At 31.0% G+C, this 16,117-nt stretch overlaps 7 protein-coding genes across 7 annotated transcripts; 3 read left to right on the forward strand and 4 right to left on the reverse strand.

Annotated features, from left to right (window-relative positions):
* Position 1: 1 nt before the first annotated feature.
* On the reverse strand, positions 2 to 2,261 carry DFA_05566 (uncharacterized protein; the record flags this gene model as incomplete). Its single annotated transcript, XM_004361228.1, has 4 exons — positions 2 to 700; positions 782 to 1,824; positions 1,901 to 2,008; positions 2,081 to 2,261. 4 exons carry the CDS (start codon positions 2,259 to 2,261, stop codon positions 2 to 4), a joined length of 2,031 nt encoding a protein of 676 aa, XP_004361285.1.
* A 278-nt stretch (positions 2,262 to 2,539) lies between these two features.
* DFA_05567 (uncharacterized protein) lies at positions 2,540 to 3,694 on the forward strand (the record flags this gene model as incomplete). The annotated part of the gene is made up of 3 exons (XM_004361229.1): positions 2,540 to 2,588; positions 2,682 to 3,115; positions 3,203 to 3,694. 3 exons carry the CDS (start codon positions 2,540 to 2,542, stop codon positions 3,692 to 3,694), a joined length of 975 nt encoding a protein of 324 aa, XP_004361286.1.
* A 70-nt stretch (positions 3,695 to 3,764) lies between these two features.
* Positions 3,765 to 6,725, reverse strand: DFA_05568 (GATA-binding transcription factor; the record flags this gene model as incomplete). The annotated part of the gene is made up of 3 exons (XM_004361230.1): positions 3,765 to 5,168; positions 5,244 to 6,274; positions 6,536 to 6,725. 3 exons carry the CDS (start codon positions 6,723 to 6,725, stop codon positions 3,765 to 3,767), a joined length of 2,625 nt encoding a protein of 874 aa, XP_004361287.1.
* Positions 6,726 to 7,281: 556 nt separating this feature from the next.
* DFA_05569 (uncharacterized protein) lies at positions 7,282 to 8,525 on the forward strand (the record flags this gene model as incomplete). The annotated part of the gene is made up of 3 exons (XM_004361231.1): positions 7,282 to 7,319; positions 7,453 to 7,570; positions 7,671 to 8,525. 3 exons carry the CDS (start codon positions 7,282 to 7,284, stop codon positions 8,523 to 8,525), a joined length of 1,011 nt encoding a protein of 336 aa, XP_004361288.1.
* Positions 8,526 to 8,638: 113 nt separating this feature from the next.
* DFA_05570 (uncharacterized protein) lies at positions 8,639 to 12,507 on the reverse strand (the record flags this gene model as incomplete). Its single annotated transcript, XM_004361232.1, has 10 exons — positions 8,639 to 8,643; positions 8,734 to 9,549; positions 9,616 to 10,563; positions 10,716 to 10,789; positions 10,865 to 11,233; positions 11,306 to 11,374; positions 11,478 to 11,843; positions 11,918 to 12,085; positions 12,165 to 12,306; positions 12,411 to 12,507. 10 exons carry the CDS (start codon positions 12,505 to 12,507, stop codon positions 8,639 to 8,641), a joined length of 3,054 nt encoding a protein of 1,017 aa, XP_004361289.1.
* Positions 12,508 to 12,850: 343 nt separating this feature from the next.
* On the reverse strand, positions 12,851 to 14,197 carry gnt8 (putative beta-1,4-mannosyl-glycoprotein beta-1,4-N-acetylglucosaminyltransferase; the record flags this gene model as incomplete). Its single annotated transcript, XM_004361233.1, has 1 exon — positions 12,851 to 14,197. The coding sequence occupies one exon, from the start codon at positions 14,195 to 14,197 to the stop codon at positions 12,851 to 12,853; it is 1,347 nt and encodes a 448-aa protein (XP_004361290.1).
* Positions 14,198 to 14,691: 494 nt separating this feature from the next.
* On the forward strand, positions 14,692 to 16,104 carry DFA_05572 (uncharacterized protein; the record flags this gene model as incomplete). The annotated part of the gene is made up of 5 exons (XM_004361234.1): positions 14,692 to 14,824; positions 14,910 to 15,326; positions 15,412 to 15,822; positions 15,856 to 16,041; positions 16,088 to 16,104. 5 exons carry the CDS (start codon positions 14,692 to 14,694, stop codon positions 16,102 to 16,104), a joined length of 1,164 nt encoding a protein of 387 aa, XP_004361291.1.
* Positions 16,105 to 16,117: the final 13 nt, after the last annotated feature.

Genomic DNA, 16,117 nt, shown 5'->3' on the forward strand with positions numbered 1-16,117 from the left:
TTTATATAGTTCCATCCATCTTTTTTAAAATGTTATGGTGTTCTTGGATTCTTGATTCTATTTTACCCAATCGATTATCAACTCTTTCTTCCAATATTTCAAATCTATCAGAAAGATTTGATATTGCTGTACTAATATTAAAAAGAATTGTTGCTATATATTCTGTACCATTTCTTTGTTGTTTTTGTTGTTGTTGATGTTCTTGTTCATGTTCTTGTTGTGGTTGTGGTGGCTGTTGTTGTTGTTGTCGTTCTTGTTCCTCTTGTTCTATGTGTTGTTCTTCCTGTTCTTTCTCTTGTTCTGGTTGTTGTTCTGGTTGGTGTTCTTGTTCTAATTGTTGTTCTTGCTCTTGTACTAGTTCTTGTACTCGTCCCTGTTCTAATTGTTGTTCTTGTTCTTGTACTAATTCTTGCTCATGTTCTTTTTCTTGTTCTTGATCTTGAAAATTTTCAATCGTATCGTTGATTTCATTGACAATGTCTATTTCTATCGGAGAAGGATTGTCGTGTGCATCATCATTTAAAGGGTTATTATTATTATTATTATTATTATTATTATTATTATTATTTACATTTTTCGTTTCCTCTAATGGTGGTGATGGAATGTGAATTTGTTGTTCATAGTATCTCATGAAGGCGCCATGAATTGATTCTTTGAGTTTCAATAGTTCCACTTCTTCTCTTTCAAAAAAGTGTGTTCTCTATAATATAAGGTGAATGGGTGGTGACTATTAATACATGTATTGTGGTTGGATAGATATAAACAACAATTGTTTACTTACTTTAAATATTTTTGTTCCATGATTTTGGTATAATTGACATGATCGAAACAAAGTCCGAATGAGATAAGTTGGTATAACAAGAACAGATCCCAAATGCCTTGATATTTTGTTCATTTTAAAACTTGTACAAGTTGATGGATAAAATAAAATGTCGAATATTCTCTTTGCATCTATATCAACTTCTGCCAAGAATGGTTCAACAAGGTTATCGGGTAGTTTCATATTTTTTACAGCCTTGTAGCTTAGAGGTTGTTTTAATTTTTTCAAAGGTGTGTCTGTATGTTGATGATGATGATGGTCATCACCATTGTCCAAATCACAAGAGTTGGATGATTCATCTGGCCCATCTAATTCTATTATAAGTCTATTTGGGCAAATTGGTCTTTTTCTCTTATTATTATTACTGTTATCTATCTTATTATTATTATTATTTACAGGAGGAGGAGTAGGAGGAGGAGTAGGAGAAGGAGGAGGAAGAGGATTTTGATTGGATTTTTCATTGTTGATCATCTCTTGTCTTATAACCAAAAAATTGTTTCGCATTGATCCAATCTCTGTTTTGATGTCTTCATCCAATTGTTGTTTTGAAAATTCAATAAGGAATGATGTTGTTAATCTCGAGTGTACTCCAAGTGGATCAAATTTGGTTGCGTTCATAGCCATCGTTACCAAATAGGACATTATCAAAAGAGGTGATGTATTTGCTTTGTTTAAAACAAAATTTCTAATGATATTGATGCTAATTGGGTTCTTTGTAGAGTCATAGTATTGTTTCATCTTTGTTTTATCGTTTCCAAAATATGCTATATTGGGGAGATACTCGAAAATTCTTAAGAATGGTTCTCCCATACTTTTAATAGTTGCCTCCAAACTTGTTAGCTGACTCGATCTATCATTTTTGAAATCACATTTAATCTGCAAGTCTTGTAGAGATACCAGTATAGTCTCTATCGATTGACAATCAACTACAACTCGAGGATGACATGCTTCACATTCATCAAATGTCTCTATATCCTTTTCCATTGAAGGCCAATAATATCCATCTAAAAAGAGAGAGAGATAGTCAATATTAATATTATGATCGCAAAGAGGTAAGCATAAATAAATATTCATATTTACCTTGAATTAAAGTAGATTTCATAGTGATAGAATCTGGATGATCATTAGTTGAATGATACTCCCATATTATCTTGTTTGATGTAGTATGTTGAATCTTGATCATTGTTGCTGAAAACAATTACAAATAGTTTAGATTAGAATAGATGAATCAAAAGAGGGGAGATGATTTATGATACGAACCATTTTTAGGTTTGTAATAGAGTTGATCCAACTCTACAACATAATTTGTTTGTCTGAATATCTGATCATACAATGGTGATATTACATGCTTCATGAGGATTTTCTTCTTTGTTTCAAAAGCGCAAGAGGTATTGTAAAAGACGATGAGATCATTGTAAAGTGACACCTCCATTGACCTCATTGTATTGGTATTCTTCATCTCGCTTGTTCTAATCTAATCTAATCTAGATACCTATACATTTATTTGTCTATCTATCTATCTATCCTAACCTCCCTTTCTTTATTGCAATATATATATATTTTCAATGAATGAATGAAAGAGAGGTTGCTGAGAGACATCAAACCAACTTTTAAAATATTTATTATCATTTTTTTTTTTGCACAAGCATACCCAAATTTTAACAAAAGGAAAGGTTATTCTTTACAAAGTACATAACTTATCTAATTATCTTTATAAAAATGGTTATCTCTTATTCACCAGATACAAATAAATATTCTCTTCCAATTAGTATTATAGAATTTATAATCATCATGTCATATTCCTATTCGGATTATTCTTCCAAAATCCCGAAATCACTACTTCGCAAACACTTTAGCATAGTATCAAGAAGAATATTTGTAGTCTTATCAACATTGTGCACTTCTATTCATTTTTCAAAGAGAGAACCTTCTCAAGTAACAGAACATTTGTCAAACCAATTCAATTTATATTCATCACACCTTGATCAAATTAAAACAGCCAGTCGCTATGTTATCTCTGACATTCCAGATGATTTAAAATATGGAATGGAAACTTTAACATTTTCTAGTTTATTTGGAAATGGAGAATTTCCAATGCTCTGTGGTTATAACAATTTGTCAGTGATAATCTTGGAAAAATGTTCTTTTAGTATCCAACATTTATTCTCCAATTTAAAACATCATTGCTCAAATCTTCAACTTTTGGATATTTCAAATAATCCTAGAGCTTACAACATGTCAGACAGTGACATACCTCCAACACTCAAACATCTATTCTTGCCTCGATCTATAAATGTGAATCCCAATGAATTTACCATTATCATGATATTGTATAAATCCATCCTACACTTATCGTTTCGTTGTGACAGCTTTTTTAACAAGGTGACGATCGCCAAGATTTATGAAGATCCTTTTCAAATGGTGACAAAGAAACTTTTCCAGTACATACCCCCATCACTAGAATCGATTCAGTTATTCTCTTTTTCAAAAAAAGAATTGGAAGAGTTTCAAGGATTTTCATTATCAAACAAATCGATTAAAAGATTTAAAATTGACATTCATCTGTTGGATACAGTAATAGATGTACTCGAAGTTTGGGAGTTGGAAGAATTGGTTATTTACGATCGTGATATGAAATCTGGGCATTGTTCTATTTTGAATAGATTTTCTGGAAGTTGTAGTATCAAAATCATCACAATCGAGTCAAGACAACTGATTGAAAATCCAGAAACAGATTCATCTAGTAAATTTTTCTTTTACAAAAGATCATCCAATCGACTCTATTCTCCAATTCTATCCCTATATTGTTATAAAAGAAAGGTTTCAAATATTATTGTTGTGGATAGAGACACAACCCATGAAATTAAAGAATAATTTAAATTATATATTTTGTGTTATGTTTTAAATAAATACCAACATGGTACCTATAGGATTTTAATAGTTTCTATTTTGATAGATCTTTAATTCTTGATTCCATAGAATTAAGTCTTTGCTCCAATATATCAAATTTATCGGATAGATTTGATATTGCTGTACCCATATTAAAAAGAATGGTTGCTATATATTCTGTGCCATTTCTTTTTGGTTGTTGTTGTTGTTGTTGTGAGTTTTCAACCTTTGGGCTGTTTTCAATATTATTGGTGTAGCAATCTTGACCAATCTCCATATTTTCATGATTGTTTTGTTTAATCTCCATATTATTATCTTGGTGGCCATTCTCTAAATTATTATTGCAATCATCATTTCCAACATCTTCATTATTAGTGTCTTGACTAATCTCCATATTATTATTGGTTTCATTATCGTTGCTATTATTAGTGTCTTGACCAATCTCCATATTATTATTGGTTTCATTATGATCATCATCATCATCATCATTATTATTAGTGTTACAATTGATCTCTATATTATAATCGTGGTGGCCATTCTGAGTATTGTTATTGTTATCATTTATAACATCTATATCATTATTAATCTCCATACTATTAGTTCCAATATCATCATCTTCATTATCATCGTTACTATTATTATTATTATTATTGTCTTGACTATTCTCTATTTTATTAGTTTCATTATCATCATCTTCATTATCATTATTATGATTAGTGCCTTGGCTACTCTCTATATTATTATTAGTTTCATTATCATCTTCTTCATCATCATTATAAATATTATTGTTATTGTCTTGACTATTCTCGAGATTATTATTAGTTTCATTATCATCATCGTCTTCATCATGATTAGTGTCTTGGCTACTCTCTATATTATTATTATTTTCATTATCATCATCTTCAACATCATTATAAATATTATTTTGATTAATATCTATACTATTATTAATGGAATTGTCATTTAAAAGTTCGGTTGTTTTGGATTTCAATTGTGGAGAAAAATGAAGGAGATGGTTATCAAATGAATTGTTTTTGCCAAAAACAATGGTTTTATATTGGTTGTTGAGAGAATCACTACTACTACTATTGCTTTGATTTAAATTGTTATTATTATTTACATTGTACGAGTTGTGGGTTGGGCTACTGTAAAATTGAGCATTATTATTATTATTATTGGCATATTGATAATTGATCTTTTCATTACTCTGATTCAAGTCTTGAAATGGTGATTTGAAGAAATGAAGATTAATTGGATTATCTTGTGGGCTGATGGTTGGACTAGGACTATTATGATTATTCTCTACACTATTATCTTCACTATTTCTTTCCAAGTCTGACGATCTAATGGAATCTTCAATAATCTGGGTACTACTATCATAGTAACGCATAAAAATGTTGTGAACCTTTGCTTTGAGTGAAACTAGCTCTTGTTGATCTTCTTCTTTGTTAAGGGTTCTCTATATATTATATGAAGGACCATCAATATTAATACACCACTTTTTCATGTAAAACATGATGATTTGTTTACATACAAAATATAGATTTGTTACATTCTTTCGGTACCAACTACATGATTGAAATAAAGCCCGAGCGAGATATACAGGTATTACGATTAAAAAGCCCAAATTCCTTGTAATAGTATTAATTTTTCTGTGTGGAGCCAATCTAGATGGAGTATAGAGAAGAATCAGAATCCTTTGAACCAAAGAACCGACCTCATCCAAGAATGGTTGGACAAGGCTCTCATGCAACATCATTTCCTTTACCGCTTTGAATCGCAGTGGTCGTTTAAAGGATGAATATTCATTTGAATATTCCGTACCATTCATGGAATCCAAATGATGATATTCGTCTTGATCTTCTGATTTTCTCTTCTTATTGTAATTATTTTCTGAATTATTATTTACATTATTAATATAATTATTATTATTATTATTATCATCTATATCATTATTATTATTTTTAACTTGATTGATCATTTTTTGTCTAAAATCTTTGAAATGCTTTAGTATAGTGGCAACGGTAGTTTTGACGTGATCATTACGAAGGTTATCATCGTCATGGTTTGCATAATGTTCGAGAATGGTTGCAGCGTTTTGGGAGTGTTGATCAAGTGGATTAAATCTCGTAGCGTTCATAGCCATCGTCACCAAATAACCCATTATATCGGTCACTGTCATCATTGGTCTCTTGGACACATGATTTCTAATGACATTGATACTAATAGGGTTCTTTGTTGTGTCATAGTATTCCTTCATATTTTCTAAACCATTGCCAAAGTAATCGCGGATGGGTAGATTTTTGAAAGCCTCAGTGACAGACACATGTAGTTTGGCAATGGCTCCATCTAAATCTCTCAACTCCCATGGGTCGTCCCATTCACACAATGGTTGAACATGATTGATGTGCACATCAATACCATTTGTATCAGCCATACTATATAGAGAAAATAAAATAGAGTTAACCGATTGGTTATTCACTTTAACCTCGGGCCAATGTTTCATACAATATTCACATTCAAATTCCTCTAAATCCCTATCCATTGATAACCAAAAATATCCCTCTATATATCAAAAAGTTGGAGAACATTGGTTAATATAACTACATTACACATTACATTAAATTATATTATTTGAATCCATCACACCTACGTTCTAATAAATGTTGTTTCATTACATAAAAATGTGGATGTGATAGTATAGTATGTGTAGCTCCTAGTATCTGTTTTGATGTCAAACTCACAACTGTACGTAATACTCCTACACAAAAAGCAACAATGTATCAATTAAGTATATTTAGACACTTATACAGTTTAATTACTAACCTTCTTCAGTAACATAACAGAGTGTTCCTTTAACCATTTTATATACACGACCAACAACCCATCTAGTCACAACCGATCCAATATACTTGTTTATGATGCTATTTTTTCTTTTCTTACTATTCTCTGTGAAATACTGGCACAGATCATCGTATAGAGACTCCTCCATTGGTGTTGTCCCTTTCTTATCCATGTTGACAACAATTCTTCTTTAATATTCTATTATTACTATTATTATTCATGAATTGATCTCTATCTACTGATATGTATCTCTCTACTCTCTCTCTCTCTCTTTATTATTTAATGCATCTTCTTCTACAACTGTGTAGAGATTAACCTCTCCTTTTGGTGGATATTATCTTCATCATGAAAAATACGAACTTCTTTTACCACACACCCCCACGATAATTATTCAATATATTTTTAATCATTTTTTTCTTCAATAGGTTAAAACATAAATACAACTTTATGGTTATAATTTTAATAGTAAAAATATACCACATACAAACAATAAGTATTCATTTAAAGTACTTGTAAAGTAGTTTTAGGTCAGTCAGATACTAAAGGTGAATGAATGAATGAAATAGTTGAGAACAACTAATAAATCTTATTTCCTAGCTCAATTGATGGTTTTCCAAGCTTGAATAGTCAATACCACAATCAAACTCATACAAGATTGAAAACGAAAAGCTTCCATGGAACGAATCAAGATATTTTAGGACCTGATTTTTATTCCATCATAAAAAGTGATGTCACTCGCAGATTTGAATCAACAATCAGTCGGCTAGTATTTAAACGACTACAGCGACGCTTTTCATTATCATTTTAAAACAGATAAACACAAACAACAAACATACATATATATATTCATATTTTTCAAGAAAGAAAGAAAAGATGAAGAATTCACAATTATTATTAAGCATCATTGTAGCTATTACTCAAGTATCAATTATTCTAGCAGAACCAGGTCTATATGGTTTGGGTGTACCCTCTGTGAACTGGAGTAACCCATCTGACACTTATTTTGGTGTTTTCAATGTATGTTGAAACACACTATAGTCATTTCATTTCATTTCATTTCTTTTCTTTGTCATTTACTTACTCTTATCTCTTCTCCTTTCTCTTTTCTCTTTTCTAGAACGGATCATTTAATCAAATACTTGATTTATCAAATGGAGAATATAATGGTTTTGCTAATGGATCTGATCCATCTTGTTCAGTAAACAATATGTTTTACGTGTTTGTTATGCAAGGCTACGGTATCAATGAATTGATTCAAATCGATACTGATAAGGTGACCTACTCTCAAGTTGCATCAAACGTTTTGAGCGAACAAACCATCGAATCTCTATACTGTGTCGGTAGTGGTCCATCTTCATCTGCTCTACCATTGTTTATCGCTGTCCAAAGCCCACCAAATAGCAATACCGGTATCTTGATCTCTTCCAACAATGCTGGAACTGGAGGTGACAAGGTTCTCTACAAGTCCAATCCAAACAGACAATTATTGGCATCTGCCTATGACTCTACAGCTGGTATTGTCTACATTTTCTATAACAACACTGCCACCAATACCAATGGTGTCACTGTCTACTCTATGGTCGCTGGTCAATCTCAAGACTCTGTTATGCCAAGACTCCCAGCCAACTTTGTTATCCTCGATACCGTCTATTCACCATTTGACAACAATATCTACGGTATTGCATCGATCGACGCTGCTCAACAAACCTACCGTTTCTTTGTCTTTAATCCACAAGGAGGTATCGGTATCAATATCATCAAGGCATCCTACACACTTCCACAAGTCGGTTCCCTCGGTACTCCAAACATCAAACTCGACGTATCAGGACCAAACGTTTATGCTGCCCTCACTCTTACTCTTTCCGGTCTCAGATACGATACTATTATTTTAGATTTTGATCTTGAAACTTATCAGATCACTGATTCATCCAATTCTTACAACATCTGTGCTTTTTCTGCAGTTAATGCTTAAAACAAAAGTGTTTATAAACAAACAAACAAACAAACAACACATTTTAATTGTAAATAAATATATATCCAAATTGATATCAATATATATACAATGATATCAAATATAACAACAAACTAAACTAAAAATATTTAATTAATAATTTATTGAGAGATTGACGACATCCTTAATTGCATTATTTTGTTACTCTTTTTAAATAGAATGTTTTTACGTATTAATATGATTGAACCAACAGCCAATGCAATGGCACCAATTCCACCAACTACTACACCAACTATAATTCTCCATGTATTTGATTGGTTTTCATTGTCACATGACGATTCATCAGTGTCATTGACAATGAGAAGTGGTGTAAAGTCTGGATCTAAAATACATTCTTGACATTGTGATAGAATCACTCCAATCACTACTGTCGATGTTGTATCATTATTAGAGGTGATTGAGAGTACTTGAGTTTTTGAATAAGTTTCTCTTCCATCAGACAATGAATAATCTATAAATCTACCATTCAATTGAATATTATCTTTGATTATTCGAAGATATTGTAAATCTGATCCAAGAGGGTCATATGATAATGAATCAACAGTGTGTTCTTTACAATCCAATGAAAATGATTGATTATTATTGATTGAGGTCTTGAATAATACTCTAAGATATGATAGATTGGAATCATAATCCCAACCACTAACATTGACTGATAACTTTATAGAGTTTGGATCAATATAAAGTTGTTGGCTACCAAACATAACGGTTCTAGCATTACTAGAGAATGTAAGGGTAGTTGTAACATTCAAATTTGGATTACTATCTAAATTGGTTTGATTGGTTATATTGAGAGCATAAATAGCAGTTGTTAATTCATCTGTTATTGTAATATTTGATGACCATATATCAGTTGGTAATTCCTTTATAATTAAATCATCAAGATTTAATTCTTGAATTGATATAATTTCAAATTTAAATTCAACCCCATCAAATGATGCTGATGGTTCATTTGGATCAATATTTGGTTTAGTTGAATTTGTAACTAATAAAATAAAATAAAATAAATTAATTAGTTGATATTAATTTAATTAATTAGTTTTCTACATACATTGATTACTACAATTATCAATTGGATTATAATTTTGATCACATTGACATTTTCCTTGATCATTACATTCACCATGACCAAAACAATTATCTGTTAATTGTTGGCATTGATCTTTTGGTGATAATCCAGATGATGAAGATGAAGAGGATGAGGATGAGGATGATGAATTATTATTATTATTATTTTTAAAATAAAAAACATTTGGTCTTGATAAAAAGTATGAATCAATTGTCATGTAGATTGAAGCAGGACCATTATTTGGAATCTTTTCTAATCTACATTGAACAATAGCTTGAGACTTTTGGGTGATTCGACAATTAATGGTATTATTAATGATGACTGTCAAATTATTTTGACCATATGCTCCAAAGAATCCATAGATTGTTAGGTTTTGAATATCTGTTTGATCGATTTCATATGAATTACCAATTGGATACTCTACCGTGTATAATACATTTGCAGTGATACTATTGTATTCATTTCTAATAGAGATGACACGATATCCAGGAATGACACTTGAAACATTGGCTGCACATTGTAATTGTGTAGATGTATTGGTAGTCACAATACATGGAATATTTCCATCAATCCAAATGGTATGTTCAATATATGGATTAATTAACAAGAAGTTGACCTCTAGCTGAATCGAATCTGACAATTGTTTAAAGAATGGTCTGACCACCTCTGAACTATTGTTAATCTCTAAACCAGCCTCTACAAATGTAAATGGATATGAAATACCTTGCATTGTATTTAAATTGATTTGAATCGATTGTTTGGTTCCATAAAAGAGTGATGGATCAATGAGTGTGAATTCAATTTGCTTGTTTGGAATGATAGCATTGAATTGGTAGGTAGAACTACCAGAGCTACCCCATCCAATGTTTTTACCAGTTACTATTGTACTATGATTAAACAATACCAAGTCTTGTGTATCAAATGTAATATCTAAAAAATAATAATAACAATAATAATAATAATAATAATAATAATAATAATAATAATAATAATAATAATAATAATAATAATAATAATTTAATGTCAGTTAATGGTATATGATAAATAAAAATTAATCAATATTAATGATTGATTTAACATACTACAAACAAAAGTGGATGGTTTAACAATTGATGTTTTAAGAATATTTGTATCTTTACTATAACACCAAAACAATCTAAATATTAAAAATAAAATAATTAATATGCAAAGTTATTTTTAAATCTTTTTTTTTTTTTTTTTTTTTTTTAACATACCTGGAATAGAAGTTATTTTTGAAGTTGGATCTAAATTTAATTTGTTTCTACAAATGGAATCTGGAATTGTACCAACAATGGAGGGTGATTTTTCTATTTGAAGTGTAGCAAAGGTGGTTCCAAATATTTCCCAAGGAACAGTTGTGACTTGAGAGTTTTTAAAGTTAAATGATGATAACTTTGTTGGCAATGGGGTGTAGACTGATTGATTTGAATCTTGAAGATTGATTCTAATCAAGTTATCGGGATAAAATGGTATTGTGTAATTTGGTAAATTTTCAAACTGTATATTTGTAAATGTCAATTCTTTTAATTGTGCCGATGCAAGATTCACAGGATTAAATAAATTTAGTTCACTACTTGTTCTAAAATAAAAAATGTAAAAATGTTTAGTTTGACTTGATTTGTTTTGATTGATTAAGAGAGTGATCACATACAATAGATTTATAGATGCACTTGGTTGAAACTTGATATTGAATTTGGCAGGGTAGATAGCACTGAGAGTTCTTTTTTTTTTTTTAGATTAAAATGAATATATAGAGGTTAGTTTCTTTCTTGTCGACAATATTTGTTTAATAACTTTTTTTTTTTTTTTTTTTATATAGTTACAATTGATCTATTACATTGGCAAATGATATATCAATGGTTGCATTACCAATGTTTGTGTATACACTGATATTTGGTGTCGATGGAAAAGACTCTTGAGCAAAGTCAAGTGTATAGTTTGATGAAACACCAGCATTAAAAGTCAGCATACATGAGATGAGACTGGGGAGACGCCAAGTATTGTCTATCCTCATTTCTAGTAAGGTTCTTCCTCCATTGATAGTTAAATCTTTTAGACCAGGAAGACTCAATCCAGTACCAGTAATAGAGTTCAAGTTTACAAGGTTTGATAGAATTACTTGGTTTACCAATGGAAGATTATATGTTAACATGTCTGGAATATATGTAACAGAAGAATCATATAATATACTATAATAGAGAGAGGAAAAGGATGTTAATTAGATTGTGTTTTACAAGTTGTGTGTGTGTGTGAACAAACATACGCTAGAGTTTGAAGTTGAGGTAAATTATTAATCAATGTCATTACATTGATTGATTGATTAGATACCTTTGAAGTACCAAAAATAGAGAATTTAGTCAGTTGTGATAATCTCAATGATCTAAATGTAGGATCAGGCATTTCTGTAAACGTAACATATCCTGCTATTGATCTAGATTAAAAAAGAAAGAAAAAAGAAAAAAAGAGATATTAGCAAATTTACAACTCAGTTTGTTTGTACTATAGCTTACATTCCAGTAACATGATATAGTCCATCAACCATTTGACATTCTATACGATGAGAAGATGATGATACATTGTTACAGAATTTTGAAGGATCACCTTCAACCAATGGCATACCATATTGTCTTATAAGAAATGTAACTGAATCAACTATTATTCAAAACAAACACATTTAAAAAACAAAAAAAAAAAAAAAAAATATAAGTTTGATGATTTTTGTTGAGGTTTTTTGTTCAATAAACTCTAAAACATACTTTCATCTAGTAATAATGGTTGAGAATTGCAACAGGTAGAAAGATAAATGATCAACACTATTACAGATGATATCCATAAACTTTGTGATTGATTCATTATAAAGAGTGATAAATATAAATATTTGTAAATACACAAATAAAAATTTATCTTGTATTCAAAGAGACCCGACAACTTTGAGAATGACCCCGATTTCGTTGGAAAGTTTCCCAACTCAGATTCTTTATTCAATTTTTTATTGTTGTTTGGTTCAATTGCCGATTGAGATCTAGCCCCGATACCGACCAAAGATTCAGTTAGTGGTCGTAAATGTGCTTTGGGATTTTTGAAAAAAACGAACCCAAATTAATTTTTTTTAAAAGAGAGAGATATTTGTACAAAGGTGTATTCTTATTTATTATTATTTATTATTTATTATTTATTATTTATTATTTATTATTTATTAAACTATTATTTTAGATTTTTTAACTTGTAATCTTTTATCATTTTTAGATTCCCAAACTGGATAACGATTACGATTACAATTATAAAACCAAGGGAGGATAGCAACACGATCTCTAAATTCTTGATCCATCGTTGAAATATCACGAATTCTGTTTTTGAAATCATCTGGTGGTTGCAAAAGTTTGAGTTCCAACTGTGAAATGTTACCCGTTTCGAGGTCATCGGCAAAGATTGATAGTTGTGGCATTGACTTTATACCACATTCTGTACATGACAATTTCTTGATGATTTGGTATGGCAGATAGCCATAGTGAGTCATATGCATACCTCCTAAAAGAAAGTGGCCAGATTGACCACGGTTTCTGCTTGGTGCCTCTTCCTTTTTAGCTTCACCCACTACATAAAAGGTTGGGTCTCCCAAAGCATAATTATTACCAGGTACGTGCCAGTATGGATTAAATACTTGGTTGATTGGTCCGTATGGGAACCAAATACCAATGTCTATCTTTTTTACATTGTCTTGTAGTTGGCAGTGTTTGAGCAAGTGGACATTGAGACGTCGGGTAATCTCGTCAGTGTCGCCAAACCCGATAATATCACTGTCACCGTACAGATTGCCCTTGTGTGCATTCCACTCTACAAACTTTTGCCACCGACGTTTCTCTTGGTGTGCCTCGGCCGAAAACAACTCGTTACCTACTGTCAAGTCGGCATCGTCTAGTGCAAAGTGCACCACCTTGTCACTAAACTTTGCAAATCGGTCTTGTAGCTTGACGTGCTCCCACATGAGTGGTTTCTTGAGCTTGTGAAAGTGAGTGCTGGTCGATTCAATGATGAAAAAGTCGTCCACCATATCGTGCAACTCGTTTAAATGAATCTCTAGTACGTCAATATCGAACCCAATCTGCACCATGTGTCCAATACGTGCTGGTTTGTCTCGCAGCTTGCCAGTAAATACATTGGGATAGACAGCACAATCCAAATGCTCTGGTGTAGGTAGTGGTTCGGGGGTACAACTATCATTGATGGGAGTACGTGGAGATTGCAATATATAAGGTACCAATTTAGTGATAAGCATCTGTGAAAAATCATCAGTCTCGTCTACTCGACCTTCTTGTACAGCACTTCTAAACTCTTGCCATGGGAATGTCTCCATATCCTTTTTAAAGTTGAGTGGTTTGTTTGAAAATCCTGATACTCTACGTGATGGTGATGGTTGTGGTTGTATATTCACTCCAGACTCTACAACAATGGTCGTACGACTATTTGTTGGTGTTGTAAACATATAAACTCCAAAGGTAATCAATATACCTATACATATTATCTTTAATCTTGTTATTTTCATTTTCGAGTCAGAATTATTAATATTAGATAATATATATATATATAGATACAGATAGAAAGACTACTTAGTTGGACACCCATGATATAGGACTGATTCACTTGGTGTAAGATTTAATTGGTAAACACCAATTAATAATGTATTCTGACCTCACATAACGACGATTAAAAAGGTGACACAAAAAAACTTTTTCGTGTTGTAGAGTTCCAAACTCTCTTTTTCAAATATACTCTTTATGATAAAAGAAATTAATATTTAAAATTAAATAGAACAAAATAAAGAGTTTAGATAGGAGACTTGGAAAGATAATAAGAAAATATTAGCATCTATATATTATATATCGATATTAATTAACTATTTGAGGACAACTAAAATATCTTTATAATAATTAAATATGAAAACAAACAATGACGAATAAAACTAAAAGACGACCTGCAGCAGCAGCAGTGCAAGTAAACTAGATTGTTATTATTGTTTTTTTTGAAAGGAGAGATAGGATGAATCATATTATATCATCAATTGATTTTAGTAGATTGATTGAATCTAGATTAGTACAGGGATTCTTAGATTTGACAAAAAAGGATCAGATTGCTTGTCTATCAATTGCAACAATCTCTTTATTGTATTCAAGTATGTGTTTTACAATTTGTATAATGATTGATGATAACAAAAGAATTGACCAATCCTTTTCTCTTTCTCTTTTCTTAATCTTTAGTAAAATATAATGGAGGATCAATTAGTACATGGGTATATGATAAGAACTTTAAAAGATATATAAGAGATTATTATATAAGATATACAACTGCTGATCACATTGAAAACTATGGATTCGACTTTAGACAAGCCAATACACGAATGATTAAAGATTTGGCATGGTCTGTAGAGCATTGCAATCGAATTGTTGCAACAAACTATAATTTCAACTTGATTCAAAGATTGTCTACTTGTGTCATGGCCGTAGTCACTATCAATTTGGGACAATTCCTTGAACGCTATGGTGCTCTATCACACCAACAGAAACAAAAAGAAACATCTTTGACTGTGCACTGTCAATTTTTCCATGCACTCAACAGGGATCCATTATATATTGGTCTCAAATCAATCTTGTTTCAAATATTACTTGAAGATTTTTGTATGTAAAAAGAAAAAGAAAAGAAAGAATAATATATAATTGATAAATATATATTTATTTATTTATTTTCTTTTTTTTTCTATAGGTTATGCAAAACAAAAACAATTCCAAAAAGCAAACTTTTTCTATTCAATGACACCAGCAGAGATTGGTATTACACAAGTATTGTGTGATTTAATCATTGAGATTAGTAGAAAGAATCCAAAGATTCTAAAAGATTTTGTACCATTGTTACCAATCTTTATCTCACTTATTGAACATAATCGTGGTATCAATGATAGAATGGTTGGTTTAAACAAGATGGCCTATGTAGCTCACCTTTTAAAAATGGAAAACAAAAAGTTGAAGGAATCTCCATTGCCTTTGGAAATAATCAAACAACTTCGACATTTGGATTCCTACCCTCTATCGGTACCATTTGGATTATACTCTAATAAAGAGAGTATTGCTTTACAACTTGGATTAATTGGTGCCATAACATTTATTGGTCAAAGAGGTATAAAAAATCTACCATCTCTTGTCATGCAAGCATCGGCAGCTGCAGCTGTATGGACGATTCCATCCATCTTTAAATATGGATATAGAAAATCTAGTCACATCGTCGCATCACTCTATGCAGGTAGTTTTTCACTTGCAGTCATGGTACCAACCTATTACTATGGTCTACGTCATTTACCAAATAACACCACAGTCCTCTATTTGGCTGCATTCACTGGTCTATCCTATACAATCTCTAAAACTTCTAAATTCCTTTCTAATAGAATTCAAAATAATATGATTGGTTACTTTAA

This window comes from Cavenderia fasciculata (assembly GCF_000203815.1).
Source record: "Cavenderia fasciculata unplaced genomic scaffold Scf_Dfasci-G-o-80e12.f1-5, whole genome shotgun sequence".
Classification (NCBI taxonomy): Eukaryota; Evosea; class Eumycetozoa; order Acytosteliales; family Cavenderiaceae; genus Cavenderia; species Cavenderia fasciculata.